The sequence below is a fragment of the Pseudopipra pipra genome, chromosome 1 (assembly GCF_036250125.1).
Source record: "Pseudopipra pipra isolate bDixPip1 chromosome 1, bDixPip1.hap1, whole genome shotgun sequence".
Lineage (NCBI taxonomy): Eukaryota > Metazoa > Chordata > Aves > Passeriformes > Pipridae > Pseudopipra > Pseudopipra pipra.
In genome coordinates, this window is record NC_087549.1 from 87,406,848 (window position 1) to 87,433,974 (window position 27,127).

The 27,127-nt window shown below is 41.2% G+C and overlaps 1 protein-coding gene across 1 annotated transcript; it reads left to right on the plus strand.

The window, feature by feature from the left end:
• The first annotated feature begins 365 nt into the window (after positions 1–365).
• On the plus strand, positions 366–26,299 carry LY86 (lymphocyte antigen 86). Its single transcript, XM_064663815.1, has 5 exons — positions 366–705; positions 14,325–14,411; positions 15,876–16,004; positions 23,035–23,087; positions 25,539–26,299. Exons 1-5 carry the CDS (start codon positions 585–587, stop codon positions 25,632–25,634), a joined length of 486 nt encoding a protein of 161 aa, XP_064519885.1. The 5' UTR covers positions 366–584; the 3' UTR covers positions 25,635–26,299.
• The last annotated feature ends 828 nt before the right edge of the window (positions 26,300–27,127 follow it).

The window sequence follows — 27,127 nt, forward strand, 5'->3', positions numbered from 1 at the left end:
AGAAAGGATTCATTCCTGAAAGTTCCAAGATTTGCTTATTTGGTATCAACTTGGTCAGACACACCTTCCTTCCCTGCAGCAGGCAGATTTGTTACCAGAAAAAACATAGAAACCAAACTGTCCATCTTTCACATTGAATTGGTGTGAATAAGATGGGGCAATTTGGATCGCAATGTTTTGCAGCCAGAAGGGCTGCGAAATAAACCTGTCTCAAGTCTTGCCCCAAATGCTTTGACTTCAAGAGAAACTGGCAGCAAGAGATGAAATAAACAGTTCACTGCATTGTTCCAGCAGGCACTGAGGCAGGGCTATGCCGTGCAGTGAGTAGGTGTGATTAGCTCATTTGTCATTAGTTTAACACAAAGAACAGAAAGCAGAAGTCTAAGCACACGGAAATAGCACCCTCCAATTCTGATTAGCCTCTTGTTTATACTACACTGTGGTGAGCCAAGCCTGCACTGGCTCACTTAACCCTTCTGCGGGCACGAACGCTGTAACTCCTGTGTCCCTTGGAGAAAGGAACACCTCCCTCCAAAGTGTTACCAAGAGACAGAGAAGTGATCCTGCAAACTACCACCACCACCATGAAGACATCAAATGTTCTTGTTCTCATCTTGGTCCTGCTTTACATCAATGCCAGCACAGAATGGCCTACGCACACAGTCTGCAAAGAGGACAACTTGGAAATATATTACAAAAGCTGTGGTGAGATTTTTTTACCATTTCCATTTTCTTTTTAGCTGCTCAACAAAGTTGTTCTTATGCAGTGAGAGACACTTATAAGCCAGGCAACGAATAGAAGGGTTATATTCCCAAGCCAGCACTGGGTTTCTCATCTAGAATATTTTTAGTCTTTCAAGTATAGCTAGTTTTGGTTCACACATACACACAAATCTAACTGTATTTAGATAGAAGATAATAAAGAGGAATAATGTAACTTAATTCAGAACAATAAACAGCTGTCAAACCCCCAGTTCAGCACGAAAGAGATGACTAGGATTTTTATCTAGAAGTTAGGTTAAAAAAAAAAAAGAAGACCCTAGATCTTTATCTTTGTTACTCCTGACACAAAATAGGCTCTTCAATGATCTACTCTTTTCCTAATATGAGATGAGGCTGTGGTGATGTGCTTTCTGTCCTCCCACTTGGAGTGACAAGGGACCAGTGTGACAATGGGAAGGATTCATGTTCTCTGCCACTGCCATCGTGCTTCGCAAGACCTCAGCAGCAGCCCCTACCAGAGGCATTTCCCAGGGATCATAGGGTTTTGTTTGCTCTTTAAATCTATAGAGAAGAAAAGGAGCAAGTGACACTGAAATTGACTGAAAATGAATTCACTGAATGGTGCCTGCTTTCCCCCTCTTTCTTTGCTGGCCTTGTGCCTCTCCTATTGTGCTGATCTGCTTTACAACTGGGACAAAGGGAATTAGATTCACAGACGCCTCATTCATTTTCTGCACGTGATGTGAAAAGCGATTCATGGCAAATGAGCACCCTAGAGTTTGTTTTTCCAATTCATCCTAATACAAAGGGTTTTCCCGGGGGCTTTTTCTCCCCTGTAGCTTTCATGCATTTTTGCACACCCATTAGAATAAAGCCGGTGAGGGACAAGAGAAGTAAATAAATATTTGTAATGCTATTCTTTATTGGTCTGCTCCCAGGAGACTAAAGTCAAGCTTCACATACTATAAATGGGTATAATGCATTAAGAAAATATTTAATTAAATATTGAATACAAGCTTTGGCATTACCTTTATTTCAGTAAGAATTTATTGCATAAATGAATTCTGTTCACTCAACAGGTCTCAGTTAGCATGAGATGCTTTGACAATGAGGCACAGGCTCAGTTTGAGTCAATTCAAATGATGATGAATTTGTCTGCTGGCATGTGCCAGTTAAGGATTGCCTCTTACTATGCACACCACTGGCCTAGCTAACAATATGCATTTGTTTAGAGTCATTTGTTTCTGTCACTTATTTGGGTTTGTGAACAGAAAGATAAGAGGTACATTCATTCAGGGGGAATTCACAGCTTGAGAAGCACGAGCCAGAGATCATGAAGGTCAGGTCCTGTCACTGAGAGTGATTTTCTGTTCTCCTGGTCACAGCTATGGGAGATGAAGAGATTACACAGACATAGAAGCAATGCAAGAATTAAATCAGATTCTTTGTTTGAAGTCAGATTCCTTGCTCCCTTACAGCTCTGTCAAGATTCAAGTTGTTGCAACTCACAACTGCCCGTCACAATGTTCTGCCCCGCCTTTTTCCAGAGGCTACCACACCTGTAGAACCAGACCAGGATGCACCATTTGCATCTCTGCTGACCCAGTTCATAGTCTGGTAGTTTGCATAAAGGAGAAAAATATAACATGTTTTGGGTTGAGCCCAAAAATCTGCAGGTGGGGAAGACAAATCCAAATATACTAGTCTACATCCCCTTCAGAGAAGACATTGTTCTTACTGAGCTCTCTGGCAAGCTCATGATGGTGCCAAAGGTGCTGATCACCCTTTCAGCAGAGGGGCAGCTTTGTCCCTACTTCATTTCACTGTAAACTGTAACTAGATGGGCAGAACATAGCGTCATTTTTCCTCTGTGTCCTGCCAATTGTTCTCACCCAGGAGGAAACAGACTTGTTAGCACCTAGATTTGACAAGTCCCTTTCCCAACAAACCTTCTCATGACAAATTTATAATATCAGCAAACACAGAGTCAATTCTAGGCAAGTGCTCATGCTCTTTCAGCTATTTCATATGTCCTCCAATCTGAGAAATCCCCTTGATATTTCTTACTCCATTGAAGGTGTCAGCAGATGACCCATTTTTGGGACACAGGAGCCACAGTGAGGTAACTAGTATGAAATCTTGGGTAAAGTCTTCGCTGTTGCCATCAAGAGGGTCAGGATTTCACCTCTATTGTTGTTGCTATAGACTCTAGGATGTTATCAGTGAATTAGGGTTGAATCAAGTGAAATGCAAGGAAGTTGAGAGAAGTACTTCACAACTTTATTTCTGCAGCTGAATGCCCTCTATCAACAAATTAATAGAGTTCAGTCTGAGCATTTAAAAAGGAGCCAAGTGCTCATTTTTGCCTTGCAGTTTATCAGATCCTCTCCTATAATGCAGTAAAAATCTGACTAAAGCCAAAAATATGACCTAATATAACTGTGATTAATGTAGCAGAGAAATTTAGGTGGATAACTGAAAATAGAGAAAGTGTAGCAATCTCCCGTAGCCAGAAGCAAATCCCAATGGCCTGTCACAAGCAATTGTTCTAGCTGCATCTGCCCCTACAACACATAAGATACAGGCATGTATCAAGTCCGCAGCCTCAGTCTATGCTCGGGATCCTATACGAAGGATCCCCATTCCCACTAAGCCACGTCAGACTAAATGTTCTATAACCAGGACCCCAAGACATGCATCAAAATAAAGGGCTAGACAAGATTCTAGTCATAAATATAATGCAGTTGTAAAAGAGTAATCTAAAAGAAATCAGATAAAAATTCTCAGCATCAAGTCCATGGTGAGAAAGTCAGGTTGAGACATGGGTGGTCTAAAAGTAAAGTAAATAGACAGCGTGCTGCCTCCTTTGTATAACCGCAGGAGACATAACACCAAGACAGTCTATAAATAGCAAGACATTTCCTATCAGGGCCACTCTTCCTCCCAGGAACGAGTGACAAAAATGAAGGAAGATCTCAAATGACCACAAATCACTTTAGAAACCTGGGCAGAGATCCCGAGATAAAAGCAGCACAAGTTAACATCTCTGACTGAGAAAAGAGAACCTTAATTGGCAAGTCTATGCACAGACGTGAAAAGAACCTGCTACACAAATGGCCAATTCCTATCCCTTTTAATTTCAAAGTGATTTTTACCTTAATAATGCCTTTGATATTGCCAACTACATTTTAAAAGGCAATTGTCTGGGAAGGGAGGGGCAGGTAGGCAATGGTAACAAAGTGCCCCAAGCAGATTCCAGTGCTATTTGAGTAACAGGCATCCACTTGGAAGTGCAAAGTGTAATGCAGTCAGAGACTAGAAAACATAACTCCTCAACACATCTACAAGCACCTGCTTCTAGATCACTCATGTAAGCCAAATTGTCTTAATTAGCCATGAAAACATTCTCGCTACATAGTGTTCAAATGGGATCCCCTTCATAGAGGAGAGCAGGTGATTCCTCCCGCAGACACAAGAAAACCATTTTCCAACTATTTTTACAGCTCTTTCTTGAAATGTTAGTTGGGCCTACATCACTAAATTAATGTTTCAGAATGTCAGGTTTTGTTTCAACCAGCAAACCCAGATCACTACGCTTCATGATTATTAAAGTTCTATGTTTAGATTAAGACCCAGAAGATTTCAGAGCTGCCCACTGCCTGAAACTGTAGATTTCTTGACAGTGGAGCAAAGGAAACTGATAAAGTAGAAGGTTCTTAGACAGGGTCTGGACACCATGGACCATTGAGGACTCCTTGCACTCCCTGTGCAAGGCAGTAAATAAGAGGGAATTTCAGGGAGATCTTCAGGTCAAAGTACTAATATTTGAAGATGACATCTTCAGAAATATTCCCAAGGTTCTATAAAACACTGTTTAGACCACATGGGATTTTAAATATCATAGAAGAACACATTTTCCCATTGTGATTTTTCTTGCTTTTGTTTTTTCATCTGAAGCGAGGTTAATAGCCACTAGCTGAAGTTTCAGGAGCAGGAGCAATCAATCAGTATTTATTTCAACTTCCAGAACCTAAATATGAAATTGGCTGCACCCTTTACAAGTGTTATATTTGTGTATCTACAGATTAAAAATAATAAAACATATTTACAGATATGGTTAACCATTTGCTTTAATTAATGTCTTCTGCTAGATGAAGACTCTGGTCATCCAGAGAATTGTTTTTGGTGACAATGCCTCTTCTGAAAGAGAGGAAAGTCCGACTGAACTGTCCAATGAGCTCCATGTCTGCATCGTTCTATGTCACAGTTCAAGCAGCATTATTTCTACAAACCCTTTTCCTGCCCTGTGATGGAACAGTAGGAGAGAGCAGCACAGCCCACTTCAGTATACACATGCACTGGATTGCATTTGCAATTAGAGAAGCTATCATTTGTATGGCTTTTCTTTAAATTTGTGAGCTTGGATTTGGATCTCGGTGAAATTGCCCCTTGAAGTCAACAGGGTTCTTCTGGTGTAGAACATGCTCTGGTCAGATAGTGCAGTATAGACTCCCTTGTGTTAAACTCTGTTTTGAGGGAACTTTTCAGTGCTTAAAACAAAAAAGTGGAGGCAGAGACTAATTAGCTCACAATTTCCTGATGATTTGTCTGTCCATGCTAAATAGGTTCAGGGTCCTGGTCACACACTCAGCCCATCGTATCCTTTCTCCTACATACTGAGATATCAAATATACTATTTTTCTTAAAATGTGGTTTTTCCTTTTTTGAAAAATAGACCAGTAACACCTATCCCCGCTAAATCAGCATTACCAACTTGTAAACAATACTGCTAAATTGTCATCATTGCAGCACTAAATTTACAGCACATCACTTTCTGTTCTCTGTGTCAGCCACTTTAACTTGTCTTTTTTCCTCCCTGACCACACATTTATGTCCTTTAGTTAAAGGCTATAAATAATCTGATAGCTTTAGATGGCAAAGAAAAGTCTGCAAAAAAATTCTCACCTCATGTCTCCTTAAGGGCCAAGATTCTTCTAGACACTTGGTAAAAGGGGTTCTTTTTCCATTATTCTTTGGGTTTTTGGCAGACAGATTGAGCCAGATGCTTCTCTTGGACTTATTTATTTATTTTCCTCAAACAGTCTCCAGCAATTGCTTCTGCTTCTAAATTATTTAAAGCCACACGACACCAATTCCCCTCTGATCTTTTGTTGCATAGATTGCTAATGGGCAAACAATCAAAGAACTTAAGAATTTCACTTGAAAACAATTTTTTGGTTTGTTTACTCTGTCCAAGCCATCTTAATGTCATAGCTTTGCTGCTGTACTCATCTGGTATGACTTACTTATTCCAAGGGGAAGACCAGATGTTGACATGCGTATTTCTGGCACCAGATCCCAACAAGTTGAAGCTATCAGCAGAATCAAGGTAGCACAGTTATGAGTGCACATGCAAATTTTGTTTTAAGATTTTGGTCCCTCCATGAATTAAAACTGCCTCATCTATTTCATTCTCCACTTCAGTAGAGAGGATTTAAAATTTCTTTCCTATGTGAACTCTTGAGTTGGTTCTGAATATTATTTTACCCCATCTTTCAGAGAGAGGGAAGTACTTAGTAAGTTTTAAAATGTAAATGGCATAAAGGAGCAGGAGACAATTTCACATCTCCAAGGTACTCCGGCAAAAACATTAGATTCAGCATCTAGACTTTAAACCATTTGGTAAAATTAATATTAACGCTTTCAGTGAGACTAGTAGTGGGGAGAATTAACCTCAGCTGAACCTTTCCCACCAGGCTTTAAATTTTCTCATCTAATTTAGTTCTCAGTGGTTCTCTCACAGTGCCAAATTCTTCACCAAATCAATTAAGGTCCTGCACCACAGACTGCAAAAGAGGATTGTTTATGTGTGACACCCTCTCCTGCTTATCTCCAGCTGATAAATCTAAACTGATTGGCATGTGTTTCACCTATTGACTTTTGATATTTCTTTGGTTGTTGTAGCCACTGAATCACTAAAGTAGTCATAAGCAGGAGGGGTAACAGCTCACAAGGCAAGCCATAAGAAAATGTGTTCTCCCCTTTGGAAAAAAATAGGAGAGACACACCTAAAAATCGTATATATTGCATTACAGTCTAGAAGTAGTGTGGGCAAGGCACCACTGTCATTTCCTTTTGGATACTGAATTTGAGTCTTTATGGAGGGAGCACTCTAACATACTAAACAGGTTAGTCACAGCTATTTTAACAGTTTGATAAGAATTTGAGATAAGCTCCTATATTACGCAAAGCAAAAATTGCCAAGAGGCACATTCACTGCATAAAGTCAGGAGCAAGAACAAACCACAGCTGATGATGTGTGTTCCAGTGTAAATCTTTCTCTGTAAGCCTCTGAGGCATTGCTGCACTTTCTTGACGCTGCCACATCATCTCACTTAGAGCTGCCATCAAAGCCTCAAGATATCTCTGTTCCCTACTATGCTTACAGTTTACCAAAGAAAATAAAGTCAGTAGATCAGGTTCTTACATGATGAATTAAACATTCATCAGCAAAAATATCCAAAATAATCTAAATAAAATTAACATACCTCAAAAATGCAAAAAACTGCTTCAGCATTATTGTGTGTTGGCATCACGGTACCAAATTTAGTGGACCTGTGGTAACCTAAATCTAGGGAGAAACAGTGGTCATTGGGGACAAGATGTCCAAATGCCCCATACAGATTCATCACGTGCCAAATCCAAAACCTTTGATCTGTTATGGGTGCTGCTTTTAGACTTATGAGAACTTCCAGTTGCCAAAAGCTAGGATCTTGAAAACTACCACAAATTAACTCAATGCTTCAGTTTCCTCTTCACCTGAAGATGGATGGCTCTTGTCAAATGATTCAGCAGTGATCAGGCAGGTGGGCACCCAGCTAGTTTCCTCAGCAGAGGGAGCATGCCATTTCAGCTTACTGCCATGCTCCTGTGGCAGATTTCAACTCATCCTGGGAAAATGGGAACATTTAGCCCATTTATATGCTGCAGATTACTGTTCTGTGTAATCAGCAGTATACCCTGCTATCCCAGAGCATGGCATGTGTCTAACAGCAGGACAGTTTCTAGTAACGTTTGGTTCTATTTCTGACACAAGCCTGAAAGTCTGTTGCGAATCCCCAGTCATACTGGCAAGCACTGATGTCCAGAGATCTTCATCTCAAGTAGGGCAATATAAAAAAATTATTAAAAAAAAACATGTGAGGAGAGAAGAGACATCTGATTAAGAATACAGGCAGTTACTGTATCCATCTTATTCGTGCAGTGTATGGTGTTTTCTTACCAACAGAAGAACAAAGACTTTCTCTCTCTAATACATTCCCTGCTGGGCCCAAATTAATGCAGTATTTTCTTGTTACACTGCTGTAGCTGAAGCCTGCCCTGTCTGCCTTTCTCTCTCAAGCTAACTAGGACAAATCAGGATTATCAAATACAGATATGTATGTGCTATCTCTCAAAGCCAGCATCTTTCAGTTTTGTCCCCTTAAACAGGCTTGGTTAAAGCTTTGTTATACCACACAAAGCACAGAAATCCCCCTTTCCAAATAACATCTCTGGCAAAAGCAAGGAAAGACTCCAAGAACCTTCAGACACTGGGCCTTCCCTTGAGCCTCAGCAAACAGCTCTTACAAGCCTGCTCTCAAAGAAAGCTGGTTCAGACAGGAAAAGACAGGGAGTCTAGGGGCATATCTTTGGCAATGCTGCTTTATGCGTGATAGGGACACCCCCATCCCCAAACACAGCCCTCCAGCTGCAGAGAGCCCCTCATACCTGCTGTCATTACAGGGGCTTCCCTCTAACTCATCATATCAGCCTGGTACCAGCAAATCTCTTCCCCACCTGATATTTGGAGAAGCCTTCTGAGTTACTGTTTCTGAATATTTGCATATTTGGATGTCATATACTCAGCAAAAAGTTTTATTTGAAACAGCAAGAGACAAAGTCTTCGTCCTTTATTTAAACTAATTTTCTAAGACACTGGAATCACCTGGCTACGAAACTAAGGCCATAAGTACCAGCCAGTAATGCCTGTGCCTTAATCTAGCCAAGAAGTATATAATTGATCTTTGCATTACCAGTGTTCAGTATTCTTGAGAGAGGAGTGGAAATTACCTAACTTGCATAAACACTTATTTTTTAAGCCATATTTTAAGTTTCTTTTGCTAGTTCTCTGGGCTTTTTTAGCTTATAGATTATACTGAAACCAAATCTTTAGGCTTCTCTCTACAGTCATGTAAGTTTTATCAGAAAGGAAGCAAAATTATTCACTCCATTAGTCATCTCCAAGAACTTTGGGTTTAAGCAGACCACAAGTTGATATCACTGTTTGCAAAGGGGAACTCACACAGTTTGTAACTCTGGGACATTTAGGACACGCAAACTCTCATCTTCCAAATTCCTTTTCCTCTGTGTTGCCTAAGCAAGCCAGAAAAATTCAGGTGATAAAGCATACAGTGACTTCTGCAAAGGAGGCCAAAGAGCCTGTTTGAACTAGGCAAAAACCTGAAGCTGGTCATAGCTAAGGCAAGTGTCTCGGGATGAAGCATTCTCATAATAAGGTAGGCACAGCCAGCATGGGTCTCACAATTTATTCTGCTTTCCTCTGAACAGAGGGTCATTCTGCCCCTCCCAGACACACCTGAAAGTGGCAGTGACATGCAGTGAAGGCAAGCCAAAGAGGAAGTTCTTTAAATTGAACGTGCTCAGGGAAATCTAGATGCATAATCTGAAAGCTGCTAATTCACCTGATGCTTCTTTCTCAGTGCCTTATAAGTAGATTCCAGTGTCAAATATAACCTTGAGCATTCAGGTTAATTTATTTAAATAGACATTAAAGAGAAATTATTGAACAAATACATAAAGTCTGAAATCCCAAACAGTTCCTCATTCTTTCCCTCTCCTTTCATCACCTTGAATGCTGTAAAGACTAATGATTTAATTTTATTAGCAGCTTTGAAGGTGAGGAGTGTTGGGTAATTGCTAAATACATTTCTTCCTTGTGCTAATTTCCAGCTCCTCTAGTCTGTCCTTATCTGACCCTAGCCAAGTGCAGCTATGTCATTTCACTCAATTTTGTGGCTTATCTGCTCCTAGAAGTGTTATTTTGAAATACCCAAAGCTTACCAATTTGAAGAGTCTTTCCACCACTCCAGGGCTTACAGATGTGGACTCTCACAAGCACTGCTCATTTGCTTGCTGCTGCTATTCAGTCATACCACTGATTTTCATGCTCATATGGAAACAATGTGATTTTAGAGCAGATTCAGATGAGAGTGAAGCCAGTAGAGGATAGTTAACAAAATAGGGGGGGAGAGAGAAGAATAAAAGAGAAAGGCTGTTGTACACCAACCTAGCAAAATTCCTGTAACAGGTACTTCCCATCTGGGCACATAGTTTCTGTAATTCCCAGTTAGTCATCTAGGAGCTCAGGCTTGGAGGGACATAGCCACAGTGGGTTAGCACATTATCATTCCCAGCTGTCTGCTTCATCTCGTGCTCTGGAGATCACCTCCCAGAGCACAGGAAGCTATATGGCCAGTTCCAGCTCACAGCCCTGTGGCTTTGTGCACACCCATGTTCAGCAGCAGCATGAGCTGCTGGCCCCACAATTGCAGTAACTGGGGCATGAAAGTGAGTTCCCATCTGTTGTCCCCGTCACTGGGGTTACACCACTGTAAATATGTCTGAGATAATTTACCTATGAACCTTCTGCCAAGAAAAAAGGCAGGGGAAAAAAGCTCCATGAAGAAAAGTTCAGGAACTCATCTGGGCCTCTAGGCTGTACTACACACACCTGCTCAGTCTTCTAAGAAAAACCCAGGCAAACCCATCACTGTGAGTACCTCAAAAGAGGCTGAAATCTTACACTGTGCTGCCAGTGCAGGTGGTATGCAAAGAAAACCACATCCCAAGTCAATACAGCAACAAACCTCCATCACCAGGTAGGGTGAAATGGGAGGTGGGATGCATCACTAATACTGACATATAAGGGATGATCAGTAGCAAGATGCCACGTACATCCCAAATTTATCTCTCACAAAGCAGGATTGTACTATAGAAGCCAGTATTCAGCAAGAGCTGTACATTCAGTGCTAGATACAGTGCTGATGCTCAGCATCAGCCAGAGCATCAGGTTCAAATAACACATCTAAGAGATCTTAGAGTGCATTGATTGTTTACAAAAGTCAGAGACTTGTTCCTTTCTCGGAGAAGTTGCCTGAAAGATTTAGAACCATGTAGACAGAAACTTGAGTTCAAATGCTGCTCCCAGGCACCTTCCTACTAGCTGTAGATATGTTGCAGCGTGAGTCCTTCGCACTAGATACACAAAGAATGCCCTTTTTCCCATCAATAAGTGGATTTTCACTGATAAACCTCGATGTGTTTGCAAAATTTCCAACAATGTTTTAAGTGTTGGTAATATATCAAAGCTGAACTGGAAAAGCAAAACTCTGCAACCAGTTGAAGAGTTTCTAGCTTTAATTATGGAAGAGGGAGCAGATTGAAGGGAGTGGGTGGAGGGAAGTCTGGGAACATACAGTACTGTGCACCATGAAATGTTGCAGGGAAGGGGAAGGCTGAAGGGCAGCCCCACGTATTTTAGAGATTTAACAGTAAATGTTATTGCTCTGCACATGTGAAAGACATAACATGTATTTTTTTCAGTCTAACCAGCTCACTTCAGATTGAGGCAAACACAGAAGAATAAGTATTAAACCTCCATAACAGACACACAGTGACTCACAGTTGTGCATCTGAGATGAAACACAAAAATGGCAATTGCTTCGAGTTGCCTTTGCCACAGGAGGAGGGACTCTTCACCATTTAAAGAAAGAGGGGTATGGCACACTCCCTTAGTGCATAACACACAGGTGAATTTACAGACATCTTCACTGGTCAAACAGCAAAACCCCACTATTTTCATTAATTTCCTTTTTAGCAGCAACTTTTCTGCCTACATGTTTTAGAACACAGACTCCCTGGCACCACAGCTTTAGCAACACAGCCATTCTTTCAATTGATTTCAGCAGGAGGCTCCCACCTCAGTACACCACAGCATCTAAGATGCTGGATTGCAAAGTTTTAGCATGAATTTCCGCAGGGAGATGGTCAGAAAACTAATTGGGTTTCTTTTGACAGTGGAAAATTTGACATTTCTCAGCAACAGAATAACAACACAAAATCCAAGTTCTCCAATTCACAATTTTTTCCGGAATTTCTCATATGAGTGCTTCCACACTCTCTTCCTCTCTGGGGACCAGACAATACTTCTCTGATATCAGGGCCCTATGCTGCAAGACTAGCAGTGCAGTAAAAGACATCCATGGCTACAATGCACCACGAAATATGCCATCGGTTAAAGGAGCTAAACCCATAGAAATAAAACAGACACAAGACATCCAAACTAAAATAACCCTGAGGTCATGGCCATTGTAAGAAGTCCATGTTTTCAGAGAAGCTTGGTTTCATGAACATCCCCTTTCTACCAAGTTACTGATGAGAAATTTTGAAATACAAATCAATTTCTAGCTCTAACGCCATGATGTAATTTGTTAATTAAAGCACAGCCTATTCACTTTGAAAAGAGAAGAGCATCGTATATGTTGCAGTGCCATGTTTGACCATAACTCCTTCTGGAAATTATGGAACTAGCAATTTTAGTAATTTGATTACCAGCACTATTTGTAGACCTCAATGCTCAAGTTGCTCTGAATCTAAGCAGCTGCTTCCTGAACCTTTTCATCGCACTAGACACAAAACATAAACGAAAGGGGCTCTTGCAAAACTCCAGAGGAAAGCGGAAACCAAACCCTGAGCGATGGTAGAAACCAGAGGGGAAGCAGGAGTAACCGTCCCAGAGAAAAGAGAAGTTTGACATGCTTTCTGGCTGGAGTAGGAAACTGTTCTCCTAACCAATTCCAACAGCTTCTGAAACTGAAAAAACAAAGTGAGAATTGACAGGAATGTGGAAAGGGAGAAAAGACAACCCTCTGACTCTGGTCTGACTGAAAAACAACTCCAGGCACTAACTGTTTGTCCAGAGCAGATTATGCAACTGCAGAGACTGCTTTAGTGGTGTGGAGGACAAAATCCAGCAGAGAGACACAAAAAACTGTTCAAAATACAAGTGCCTTTTATCTGTCTCTTTTAAACTGTTATTTTAATTTACCAGAACTTAGGGCTTGAGTACTCCTTTCAGACCACACTGACGATCCGAGGGCTCACAGAACCTGGCTTAGTTAGAGGCCCCCAGGTCCTCCCAACACTTTCATTCATTTCATGATCCCCTCTAAGCAATCAGGTTTCAGTCACGCAGACTTGCTGGCTGCCAGCTGGTACAGCTGTGGGGCACTGCTGCAAAACAGGGCTAGGCTATGGGGAGGCTAGCTCAGCCTCATAGAGGACACTCGTGACTCAAGTTTCACCACAGCATCAAAGGAATTCTCCCAACATGTTATTTTCAATTCAGCAAGAAGACTAGCCTGAGCAACAATAACTTATAAAACAGAACTCAGTTCCCAAGTCTATATTTGTCACTACCAGCTCTATGTAAACCAAGGAACCTATGGCTGCTTCTGCACATGCCACAGTTGCTTCTCTTTTTTCCACAGAGAAGGAAGTTGGATGCACAGGCTGGCTGGAAAGCCATGTTGAGGGACAAAACTATGCCTAAAGCAAGCCTTGAGGCTCAAGATATGTTTCCAAAGTGGCCAAATCTTTCACCTCCAGCCCCAGTTTTGGAAAACACTTGCACATTCTGTTGGTTGTGGCAGCTGAGCTCTCAGTTTTTGCTGCTGCCTGTCACCAGAGAGTGACACAACGACAAGCCTTCAGGCATAGCATGAAGTCTCCTGGAGACTAGCAAAGAAGAACGTGGAACTGGTGGGAAAACAATTATGTTTATACAAGAGTTTTAGAGCTCGATGCAGAGGAAGGAACACTGTAGGAACTGGCATGAACCATGTTCATGACAATCATCAGTCAAAGGGCTAGCTTTGACCCCAGCTCTGCTAAAGTCTCCCAGAAAAGGAGAAATGTAGAATATTTCCTGGGTTAGCAGTATCATAGGATGGTTGACTCAGCATAAAGTACTGCAGTATATCAGTTACACAACTTTATTTTCAATTTTGGACCTTCCATTCCACTTCAGTATTCAGTTTCCTAATTAGCCCCACCAAGCCCTCTTGTGATACAAATCAACTAAAAAACATCTTCCTAATCAATTGCCCATCAGTACTGAGGAAGGAATGGCAGTGTACAGTATCTGGGAAGAGCAGCTGTACTAAGAATTCATTGTTCAATAAACATTTACTACCCACTACTGAGAGGAACTTGCTTTCTTTGAACTTGGCTCATTTTCCTACACAATAGGTTTTAGTCTCACCTGAGTGTGCTTCAGATTGAAGAGGCAGGAAGCACAGAAGTAGCTAAGTAGCTATTGAACACAGGGTATGGGAGCTTTGAGCACTTCTTGCAGGATTTTTAAGGAATATGTAATTTGTTTTTTATAACACTTTTATATTCTATTGCTTTCTTCTAAAAAGTCATTACATTTCATTAAATACAGAACTTTTTACCCACTGCTTTTTGTCTTCAAACAGATCCCCAGCAAGATTTTGTTTTCAGCATTGACAAGTGTTCTGATGTTGCAACCCACACCTTTAACATCAGAGCTTCAATGGTCCTACGTAAGTGAATTGCTATTTTCTCACACCATAAACAGGTAATTCATGTGTGAGTGCTAGTATTAAGAAGTAAGCCAGGGCAAAAACCTCCCACAAAATATGAATGGACTTCATTTCTTAGAAATTTCAAAACCTATGCAGGGCAACAGAAATGTCAGTTCTGTTATCAGCTCAGCCTCAGACTATGCATGTCACCCTAAGAAGGTCATATCAGCCCCCAACTCCTATTCCTCTCCTACCCTTCATTTATACACGTGGATAGCCAAGGTGGGGGGTTGCTGCTGTAGAGCTTATCTTCATAGCTAAGACTTCTAGGGAAAGTCTTGTTGAACGAGACAGCTACAGCACCCACACTCTTCTGTCAGCACCAGCAGTGTTCACCAAATTGCCAAGGCTGTGACCCTTGCAGGTAGGAGACTGAAGGGACTCCCACAGAGCAAGGTGGGGACAGCCCTCTGCCCCTCCTGAGTATACAGAGAAACATGCTGGGGAAGTGCTAGCCTGAGGCAAAAGTCATGCCATCAGTTTACCACCATCAGTAGCTTAAATTATACCCTTCAGCACCTGACTGATCAGCAATAAAAGGTCAAAACTGGGTGCACAAGTTAACATTAGTCATAGCTTGCTTTGTGATCCTTGCACAGAAAAGCCACCTTCTTGCAAACTTGTTGGCCCCAAGCTCACCTAGAACCTCTACTGCCAGAGCAAAAATATGGAAGTGCTGCTGTACATTCCTGATGCTGAAAATAAATTTGTGTGCCAAGTGTCTTTTAACACTTCAGAACACTTCATTGTATGCTAAGGTCTCCCTTCTGTGGGAATGCTACCCACTCGCCAAGGAAGCATCAGTTTTTGGGTGGCTGCAAAGTTAAACAAGCCTGCAAAAATCACATTAAAAGTATTTGTAAATATTTTTCCCACAAGTCAGAGTACAGGACCTCCCTCTAAATCCAGTAGCTTCACTGGCTCTGTCTGTGTTAGCAAGCCAGGCACAAGCAGGCAACCTCCTAGCACTGCCTAGCTGCTCTGCTGGTCCCTGGCACAAGTTTGGCTTGGACCAGCTACTGTTTTCCCAGGCAGAGGTTACAGGCCACAGGTTGCTCCCAGGGGCCCATTGGATATGATCCCTCTGCTAAGGACAGCAGAAAATAAAGTTTAGATGTAAGGATGTAAGACTGTTGTAAGGACTACTAGATATGCTAGTTGACCTCAGAGTCAGAGAATGATCATGGGTGTAGTTTATTTAACAATAAAGATATGTGCTATTATGTTCTTTGTCATATACCTTGAAGGGCTTAGAGACCTGTTGCTTAAGCATGGATTTCTATGTATTAGGAGTTCTCAGTGAGGAGGAAAAATTTAATAGCTCAAACAGCAGGGGGAAAAAATGTAATCTTTTTTAAAATAAAGTAATAAACCTGTTTACCCTTGCACTTTCTCTGAGCTCTCTTTCTGCTTTGTGTGTAGGACACAACATCAAGGAACTATATGTCAAGCTTCACCTGATCATAAATGGGAAGACGGTCTTAACCTACTCAGAGACCCTTTGCGGGCCGGGTCATTCTAAGCTTATTTTCTGTGGAATGAAGAAAGGAGGTAATTTAGGTAGCACTCTAAGTGTTTGATGGCTGCTGAATACTCCAAGCAGGATGCACCCGCTGTGCTGCTGAACACACCAATACATCGTAATGTTCTGTTTACTTCAACAGCATGTTAATGGATGACAGAAACACAGTAGGACAGAGACGTTTTAATTTAAGAGCCTGCTTTTTCCCCTAACCTGTTTTTTTTGCTTTTCTTTTAATCACAGACTATTGTACACACATGGGATTTCAAGTCCATAAAAAATAACTGTAGTTATATGACCCCATCTAATAGCAGAGAGGTTCATAATCCCTATTTATGGGCATGTGGTTGTCATGTGAGCAAGAACTATGACAAAAATAAAGGCTAGTTCTGTAAAAGAAATGGCTGAGCAAACAAACAACCATTCTGAACATGTTCTTCACTATTAAGCAAGTAACACTTCCTGTCCTCAAAGGATATTTTCAGCTCACTTTAATAGAAATTATGCTTGAGTAAGGATATTTGAACCAAGATACTATTTTGTTCCATCTATGGTTTCCACCTTGTTTCTGCTCAACATGTGCCTAAGTAGCAGTCACATGAATTCAGTTCCTGCCAGTTGAACTGCCAACCAGTGAAGACTTGCATTGGTTGGTTTACAGTGGTATTAGCTGCCCCAAGAAAGCAAGCATCTTTGGTCCCAGGTGAGCCTGGGCACCTCAGGGTCCCTTCTGCCACAATGCAGCATAGGTAGTGCCAGGTTAGCCACACTATGTTTGGAAGAGCTGTGGTCATGCTTCTGGACTTTAATATCCACATATCTTAAACAGTTATTCTTAAATCCCTCTTACATCATGATCATCTCTTTAGGCTGATTTTGAAATAAACAGATTGAGTCACAGGGAAGTTTGAGTTGTTAGAGCACCAGTTAGTTACAGAAGCTCTGCTTTCCTTTCATCCACTTGCATCTTCATCCTGATAATGCTACAATAACTCATGTGCAAGGGCTATGAGTTTAAAGACCATGCACAGCACTACTGCTAAGACAGCTCCTGGAAAATGACTAAGACATTTCACACAGCACAGAACTATCATAAAGAATAATAGAGAAATGCTGCATGAGCAACCAATTATGTAAATCCTGTAAGCCAGATAGACAAAAAAATTAAATTCAGACGTTTCTTCAATTTTGTATTGAATTATAAGAGGAAAAAACCCACCCACAGACCCACTGAAAAACTATCTTATTCTGATGAAGTACTAAACATCCCTTGGAGAATACATTAAGGAGAAGTAGAATCAGCCCTGAGCTGAGCACAAACTGCTATTCACACATTAAGCCACAAAGCCAAAACCTCCTGGGGTTTCCAAGTCCCTTAATCTTGAACTGACAGGCAATTGTTTCTACTAATTGAAGTACATTATGATATAAACCCATAGTTGGTTGTTTAAATAATACTATGTATCTTCATTTAGAAACATTCCTGCCTTTGTGCAAGAACCTCTGCCACAAACTTTTTAATACACACCCTCTCTTTCAGTAGCTATTATTATTTAGTAATTAAGTCACAGTGGGAAAGAAGTGAACTTTCTCAGACTGAGGTTCAAACTGAAAATGTGGTATTTCTTAATTAGTTGACAGTTGACTCCAAAACATGTTTTAGGACACAGAATTGAGCTGAAGACCAGTTTAGGACAATTCAGGCATAATTTACCATATTAGCACAGCTGTAAATCTGACCTAATACCTATGCAGAAAGGAAAACATGTGGATGGCCAAGTATGCAGCCTACAGGGGAGCAGATAGCCCTTTCAGCTGAAGCTTTTCATGGAGAGCCTCTTTTTCCCTGTTGTACAGACAATGTTTTCAACATCTGGCCAGACCTGACCTGAGTTTAAATATAGTTTCACATAGAATTTGCTTGTCTTTCACAAGGAGGCCAAAAATTGGCTGTTTCTTCCTCTCCCAAAATTAGACGGAACATCATCCTCCTAGAGGCTTCATTGATCCACTCACTGGTGTGGAAGAGCAGAGTAGAACTTAAAAGAAAAATAGACTTATAAGAGCCGGGTGTAGTAAAGTCTTGGGTGCTTGAGGTTGTTTTCTTTTTTTTTTTTGTTGTTTATTTTTATTGTTATTTGCTCTCCTATAATCCTGCAGTTTTTGCCATGACTGGAAGTACTCTCTGTGCTGGAAAGACTTAATATAGCTGGAGGTTTCATGTTCGTCATAATCATACAGTATTTACTATTTTTGTTAAGCAAAGGTCATGTCTGGCACTGCTCTCTAGGACTTCTAAATAGGATTCTAAGATCTTTTTTGTTTGAGCTATATGCCTGTTGCAAAGTTGTTAGCTCAAAGGTTGCAGGGAAACTGGCCATTGTCCATTTAAGTACAATAACAACAAGACTGCTAAATTATTTGCAGCACAGCATGAACTCAGGTCTTCCTCTTTTTTAGTAGAAAGTGATGGTTATTCCCCATTTCCTTCAAAGAAAACAGTTACATAAAATTCAACAGATTTCCCAATAAAATCACTAAAATCAGAGTAAAAGACCTACCAGAGCAATATTTAGCAATGTGCCAACCACAACTTGCATGCTTAAAGAAAGTTTCCTGACAAAAAGATAGCTGCATCCTCCGCAAGTTTTCTTTCAGGCCCAACTGACAAAAGCAGCATCAGAGCACTTGCACAATTCCTTGTGCACACTCCCAAACCATAGAGAAACTTCCACCTTGCTTCAGATCTCCATTCTTTACATTATTGTAGGTGTTATGGTGGGCAAGTTTCTAAAACAGTATTTGTGAATGAAAGTAGAAAACACAACATGAATTACAAAACCGGCTATTATGTTGAGAGTTTAGGTACCTGTTTCTGAGAAAGCAGCTACACCATGAAGTTAGGTCTTTGTGCTGATTCACAGTGACATCTTGTTTAGCTCCTTCATCTCACTTTTTCCTCCCCAGTAAAGAAAGTGAATGCTTCTCACCTGGCTACGTATTTATATATGTTTTTCTCACTCAACTATACATCTATAGCTGGCAGTTATTCAGATCATTCCTACATCCATAAAACCTGCAGAAGCTGTGTGTCAGTTGCATGGCTGCAAGATTGTGTCCTAGAAGAACTCAAACATGGAGCATTGAAGTTCTAAAAATATTTAGAACATAGAAAAAGGAAGAGGTGGGTGCAGATGTACAGGGTCTTTATATAGCACAAGAGTGTGAGAATGTATACAGATTTTCAGTGTAAGGGAGATTGGAGAAAGAGGAGTGAGAATTTCATTATAGGACTTTTTTCAGGAAGGAGAGGTGTCTTCATGATAAATGATAACTAATAACTTGCAGCAATCCTCAGAAAGCTCTTACACATTTGAAAGCTCTGCTTCAGGCTGGAAGCTACTAAAGGCCTGACTAGTGGCAAAGAAAAGGACTAAGTTACTTTTGGTAAAAACAACAGTGAAGAGCTGCTACAAAAAATACAATAGCATCACCTTGAATCAGTGGTAAATTATAAATATTTTCTAGGGTGCTCTACAGAAATCACCTTCAGATAAGACTTTAAGAAAAAGGGCTGAAAACACATCACTGTTGACAGCATGCTTGACATATAACGTAACTTACTAGCAGACCAATAAAGAAACAGGAGATTTTTTAAGTGGAGAAATGCACTCATGATTTATGCTCTTCCCAGTGTTTGTACATTTTTGCAGCTACATTTGGGCTTTCTCTAAAAAGACCACAGAACTCTTTCAATGAGCTGCTCAGTGTTTGTGACAGTTACTGCAGCAGATATGTTCATCCTCTTTCAATGGAGGAATGTAAAAACGTATGAATATATGGAGAAAAATGCGTATAAAGGATGCTGTGATAACTACACTCCTTAAGGCCTTGGGGGATGTTTACATTTCTGAAATTATAGTAGAAATTCTCATGCAACTGGAACACAGAACGGGCTTTTCAAAATTTGCAAACAAATCTTATTCAGCCAGTATAGGTTCTGAGGAGGTTGCCATGGTCCAAAATGAATATGAATGACAAAATTCAGCAGATCTATGAATCCACAGTATTTTCTGGCAGGTCTCAACTAGCTGAAAGAGAAAGCTGCCCTTGCTTTCCTATAATGACATACTTTCAAAGCAGCATAGTTTCCCCCTCCCCATTGAAGTAAGGAAGGTCACAGGAGTTTCCTAGAGGACTGGTTACAGAAACACAGAGTGGTTGAGGTTGGAAAGGACATCTGAAAGTAATTTAGTCCAGTTCCCACTTACTTCAAGCAAGGCCATCTACAGCCAGTTGCCCAGGACCCTGTCCAGGCAGAGTTTTTAAATATATCCAAGAATGGAGGGTCCACATGCTCTCCGGGCTATCTCTGCCAATGCTCAGTCATCCTCACAGTGAAACAAGTCTTTCCTGATGTTAAGGAGAAACCTCCTGTGTTTCAGTCTGTGCCTACTGCCTCTTGCCCTGCCATTAGGCACCACTGGAAAGAGTCTGGCTCCATTCTCTTTACAACCACACTTCAGGTATTTGTACAACTTGATGTGCTCTCCCTTAATCTTTCTGTTCTCTAGGCTGAACAGTCCCAGCTCCCTCAGACCCTCCTCATTGGAGAGATGTTCCAGTCCCTTAATCATATCAGTGGCCCTTCACTGGGCTCTCTCCAGTAGCACCGTATGACTAGTAACTGTGAACCACTGCAAGACTCCTGATTAGAAAGAGCTAAATAAGGCTATTACTGAATCATAAAGCAGTAAACATGGACCTCAAACTGGACACACAGAACCTATCTCCGTAACTGAAGGCTCCCTAAAACATAATACAGCCCATAAGAGTGACTTCTTTGATTACGAGCAAAGGCATACCTACAACACATCAGAGCAACCACAGAAAACTTAATAGAGTGGGTTGAGGCAAAGCCCCAAGACTGCATTCATCTGGCTACTTTATCACAGTGAAGTGTGTGTGGAAAAATAGCTTCTACCTACACTAGATGAGAGATTAGCATTGCCATCATTTCAGAAGCAAATTTATGGCCCGATGACTCCTACTTCATTTTAAAATACAGGCTTTTCAGAGCTTGAATGCTACATCTGTATTTTTACATTCTGGATGGCTTCCTGGGAGCCTAGGTGAGATCCTAATGAGCCATGTGATCCAAAGGGAATTTCCATGTCTCTGGGGAGAAGGACTTTGGGGAAGGGTGATTGTTCACAGCTCAGTTTCCTCTCCATTCTCCTCTGCTGCTATCCAAGATTTGCTAGGCTCAGAGTTGTCTGAAAGACAGATAGTCATACAAAGCTCTCTACTCAAAGAAAGGACACACAAAGCATGAGCTTGCATGGTCCACATCACCCTGAGGGGGCAGCTCACAATATGCCTTAGCACACATTGACACACATACAGCTTAAGTCCCAAGGGAGTCACTCATCACCTAAGTCATGCAGTCTGCAGTGCCTTTAATTCCCATTTAGACTCTATTAAAGTTGTGAAGTGAGAAGTGGGCTGTACTGTATTTTTAAAATTCTTGAGTCACTGCTCTCTGCAATGAAGATGTGTCAGACTCCTGGGCTCTTGCTTCGTGTACAGAAGCAAGCAGTGATGCTGACTGCTCTTCAAAAAGGAAAAGAAAAAGACTTCTTGGTGTCCAGTGAATTGACCAGGGATGCAGAGAGGAACGAGTACAGTACCAGTGCTGTAGCATAGTCAATCATTTTGAGATTGATCAGCCAAAACATACTTATTCTATTCCCTGTTTTGGTACTAGGTTTTTCAGGGAAACACTGAGTTGTTTTGCATCTTTTCCACCTCCCAGGTTCATCAGGGCATTACATTAAGCAAACTTCTCATTAATGCAAAGGTGCAGAACATCGGTAATATCTGAGGTTTCTCCTTTTCCTAGCTTATCTTATAGTCATGATTCTTTCATAAAATTTTGTAACAAGACTAACATTTCATAACATGTGTGGGAAGACCTCCTGTGGAATGTTTTCCAAGCCCAGGCATGGTGAGATGGACCATACAACATAAAGACATTATGAACCTTTTGTCCAACCTTTCAGAAGAAGCAGTATAAACCAACAGTGAGACTAGACTAAAACAACTCTCTAGAAATGACAAGCATCAAGATGCCAGTGCGTACTCATATAAACATGATGAAACACTTACTCCTCTGTCACTGTCAAAGTAAAGAATATTTCATGACACCTACAAAAGAGAATCCTTAAATAGTTCTTAAGACTTTTCCACAACTTGTGTGGGGCAAGTTGTGCAAGAAATTCTGAAACACCGAAACATCTACAAGTTTTATTTTCAGTCAAGTCTGCACAGTTTGGCCCAGTAAGCTATGAAGAAGTAGGAGGAACTGCAAAATAGCTTGCTAATTCTCTCCATTAATGCCAAAGTTGCCCTTTCTTCAACAGCAAAGAGTAAGCATGCCTCACACGATTAGGGAGATGAGGACTGGAAGGTGGAACTCCTGGGTTCTATTCCAGTCACCAGCACAACTTGTGATGACTTCAATACCTCATGTAACTTCTTGGTGAACGCTCCCTCAGCAGTGAGATAGATATGTTCTTATTACTTTAAGGTCATGTTTAGCAAGCAGTCAGAAGTCCTCCTCAAACACTCAGCTCAGACTGGTTTTTATAAAAGTTACCAAAACAGTACAGTTCAGCTATTGCACCTGCAGGTGTTTAATAGTTCACGCTAAAGGACCTGAGTCCAGCAGTGTCCCTCCCCTTTCATTTCCCCATTTGAAGGATGCATGCTGCCATAGGAACACCCATCTAGTTTGCAAAGCCATGTCCCTCTCCTCCATTGAGGCAGGGGCTGCAGGTCCTTGAGTCCAGGCTCTGCCTTCCTTTCTGCACAAGGCAGTATACATGCTGATATTTCTCTCAGGAGGGCTGTTGCAAGACTGTGTATACAGCACTTTGCAGTTCCATAACACTTGTCACTGGAGCACTTTGAAATTCAAAAAGAAAATATCTATGATCAGCTGCTTGTTTCCTTCATGTGCGGCGTGTCTAACCACCCAACACCATTGTTGCTTTTCAGAACACCTCCACTATGAGGGACCAGTCACACTGGGAATCAAAGAAATCCCACAGGTAAGTTGGTCACAGATGTGCTCCCAAGCTTTCCAGATGAGGTGTGGTCAGAGAACTACCAGCAATCACATCAGCACATTCCAGGCTCCCCTGGCTAGCACACTGGGTCTGATAGTGTTTTACATGACTAATTCTTTCCAATATGAAATTAAGTGGCTTTGCTTATAAAGCATAGGAGAGGCACCGTTATCCAGAGACAGACAGATTTTCTTAGTATAGAAGATCTCCTGTACCAACACTGAAGTCATGCAGCCATATAGATATTTAGGAGGCTCTCCCTCTCTTACTCTCAAAATAGCAAGATTGCAGAGAAGAAGGCACAATCTAGATTATCAAGGCATACGGTTGAGAATGTGGTGGAGAAAGGATCATAGTTACCACTACGAAAGCATACAACTCAAGTGGCCAGTGAAATACTCCTTAGATTTACTAAGAGAGGCACAGCATGAGCTCTCAGATCTTCAGCAGCAGACACAAAACCTATCTCATAGGCCCAAACATGAGGTCTCAGGCCTGCTCATCACTGGATTGGTCCAGGTGCAGAAAAAGAAGACAGGATCAGAACAGGGTCAGAACAGGGATACAGAACAAAGACACGAGTCCCAAAGAACCGGGCTTGCCAAGACCTGCAGAGGTGATAACAAGGATAGCTGGTTTCTGGGAGAATAGAGCCTCCATAATAGCTACCATTTAATATGTCTCAATCTTCCCTTGGTGATAGCAGCAACCACAACCTGCATTTTCCCAAGGCTTTCACACAGGTAGCTGGGCCCCCTTATGCAGGCTGTTATCCCACCCCTACCAGCCTGCTTCCCTAAAGCCTACACCTAGAGATTCTGTGTTGAGCAATAACTTTCAATCTCTCGTACAGGAGTGTTTGAGCTCACATCAATCAGCATCCTGCTCCAGGAGCAACTTTACTAACACACTGAGGACACTTACATAGTAAAACCTCTAGACAAACTGAGGAATAAATCTTTAAACCAAGAGAAAGCCCAAGAAACATGCACACAGACCAGTAAAACTCCAGTTCTGGGCAAATTAGCTGAATTTGGAGTCAGAAATTCCAAGACTGTTCACAATCCTCTTTTAATAACAATTTTTCGCCACAAGCAAAAATTTATTCTGGAGGAGAAAAAAAAATCTAATTACTAATAAATAATGGATATTAGCTATTATGAACTTCCATGAATTCAACTATAAGCTTTTAGAGAGTTAATGTGATTGTGAGAAAGGGAATAGGAAGCCTTTTTTGTTAATTAATCAATCAGACAAATAATACCTTCCTTCCATGCTGGCAAAAAGGACTTATCCCATAGAGCAATTATCTCCTGATCATTGCAAAGAACAGCCTCATCTGAGCAGCCTGAGGGACCTTTGCACAGTCCACACAGCAATTACAACAAGTCTGTATTCTCATGAGCATGTTGCCATTGGGCCTCTCTCTAAATTTGGATGTTACACTTAACCTGAACCTCTCTGTGGGGACCCAGGCCAGATATTGCCTTAGGAATCCCATTGTAAAAGGCAAATGCCAGGAAACCTGACTCAGTCTAGCCATGCCTCTTTCTACTCCACAACCAGAAGGGTTCTGAGCAGGGCAAAAGCTTTCTGTGGTACACAGCCAGGAGGTCCCTGCTGCCAAGCTCTCTGACCCCAGGTTTTTCTCCCCTCCACCCTCCAGGAAAAAAAAAAAACAGAAATAATTACTGCAGTGCCAGCAATATAGAGTGAATGAAATCTAGTTCACCTCTTCCTTCGAATCTGCTAAATAAGCTTGTCACCCCCCATAACCAGTGCTTCTCCTTCTCCAAGTGTCTGGAGAGAGCAGTTTTGACCAAAACAAGACAGTCATGGCTTCTTTAAGGTTCGGGGTTTTTTTGCACTGTAATGATACAAATTCTACCAAAAGCCTGAATTCATAATTTTAAATACACAATTTGAAATTAAACTACCCCTTGTTTTATTATATAGGAATTCATCATATATTGAGTCATCTATACACACACATCCCTCCAAGGTGCTCTCTTATAGAAATTCACATTAATAACACCAAACAACAAGATCCAAGGAAGTGAAGTGCCAGACAAATGAACACTGCTTTGCTTTCCAGCTACTAAACAGCGCAGGCTATATTGTGCTTGCTCATAAGAAACATGAGAAGTTGCACAGATTTGAAGGGATTTTTTATGCAACAAAACATCTTGTTCCCCTTGCACTGTTTCAATTTTGAACTTATGCTTGTCAGCATTGATATCCCTGATGAGAGTATTTTGGCAGAAAATATGGGCAAGTTCTTTACCACCAACAACATTTGGACCGGAAAGGTTTTGGAGGAACTTGATGGGAAAAGGGTTATTCTATTTCTGGGAAGAGGACTCGGAAATAGAAACAGAGTCAGCTATGTACTACTGATGGGTTAATCTCTTGCTTTGCTTTTGTCTCACACAGGGAGATTACACTGTTTCAGCAAAGCTGACTAATGAAGATCATGTCACTGTCGCTTGTGCCGATTTTACCGTGAAAAATTATTTAGACTATTATTAGCAACAAACCAATTACATGAAAGCTACAGACTACCAAAACTATTCAAGCCAAGTAGGCTGCTTGCATGCTACGATGATTCTGAAGAAAATAATCCCCACGTGGTGATTCTGATGGTGTTCCTCTTTATAATTCACTATTTTCAAGAATTTACTAGATCCTCTAGTGGTACCTTTTATCTCTAAAAGCACACTGTAGCCTACTTTTTTCTTCTAATATATACAGCTGTAAGTAGAAAGTATCCAATACCAACATTTTCATCTTAGGATGAAAATAGCACGAGGCAGAACAGGTGAGAGCCTAAACAATTTTTTGCAGTAAGTTATGGAGGTATCAATTTCTAACACAGGCTAAAGACTTTATATATATATATATATATATATATATATATATTTGCAGTTACAGCATTCAACATCTTAAGTCTTCTCTGGGGCCAATCTGGAGATTCCACTAGTACAGATTTTGTTATAATCACAGAACAAAACCAGATAGGATGAACATGCCCTTTTTCCAGTGATCCATATCCTGTCACTGAATTCATATCACTCTAACCTTCTGGAGTCTACCTGGAATTTTTTGTTCTTTAATGTCTTTTAAGGGACATGTGAATCATTCTCTACCTAAGCTATTTGCTCTTCTTGCTTCTCAATAAATTCATAATGAAAGAACATTTTTTCTCATTTTTCATCATGATTCTAGGGTCTCTCAAAAGCTTAAGCGGGGAGAGATGGGAGGTGGTGAAGGCAAAGGGGGAGGGAAGATTGAGGGGAACAAGTTAAATGAGCACATTTTAAATATAAAGTATCAGTCATGTTTACACATGTATTATATTCACAGAGCACAAACTGTTCCTTGCTTTGAGCATAAAGCCCCAGGAGAAGTAACACATATTACATTCCAGGTGCAGCACATCCCCAAATCATCTCATTCCAAGAGCCTTTCACCTGGCATAGCTAGGTAGCTAGATAACCTAGGTAGGCATAAGGCAGCACATGGGATTAGGATCTTGAGTAGGAGAGTACAGAGACCTGTTTGGGATCCTTCCCTCTAGGGGAAGGTTTGGGAGTAGTGTTGAGTTCTGATTTGGAAAGGTATGGGCAGGAATCAGAGGCACGGGAGGGTCCTGGAGCTGAGCACAAGTTTACAAGCACGGGGCTGCACGCCTCATCTTGAGAGATGCATGTGCAGCTAGGGCTCACATCTGGCCATGCAGGAGCTTTGACACATGGCCTCCATCCTACACATCCACATTCTGCAGCTTGAACGAATTCCTAAGCAGCAAGAGAATCCCTGCTGCACAGATAACCAACACTGCAGAGCAGCCAACACCTAGCAGCAAGGAATAGTCTCTTGCTTTCTTCCTGTCCAGCAAAATTCTCACCTGCTATCTCTGCAAAGAAGAGCAGCTCTTTGAGCCTTGCTCATATAGGGAGGCTTACTGCTGCTGAACATGAACGAGTGAACACCACCAGATGGGATAGAGCACATTTAACACA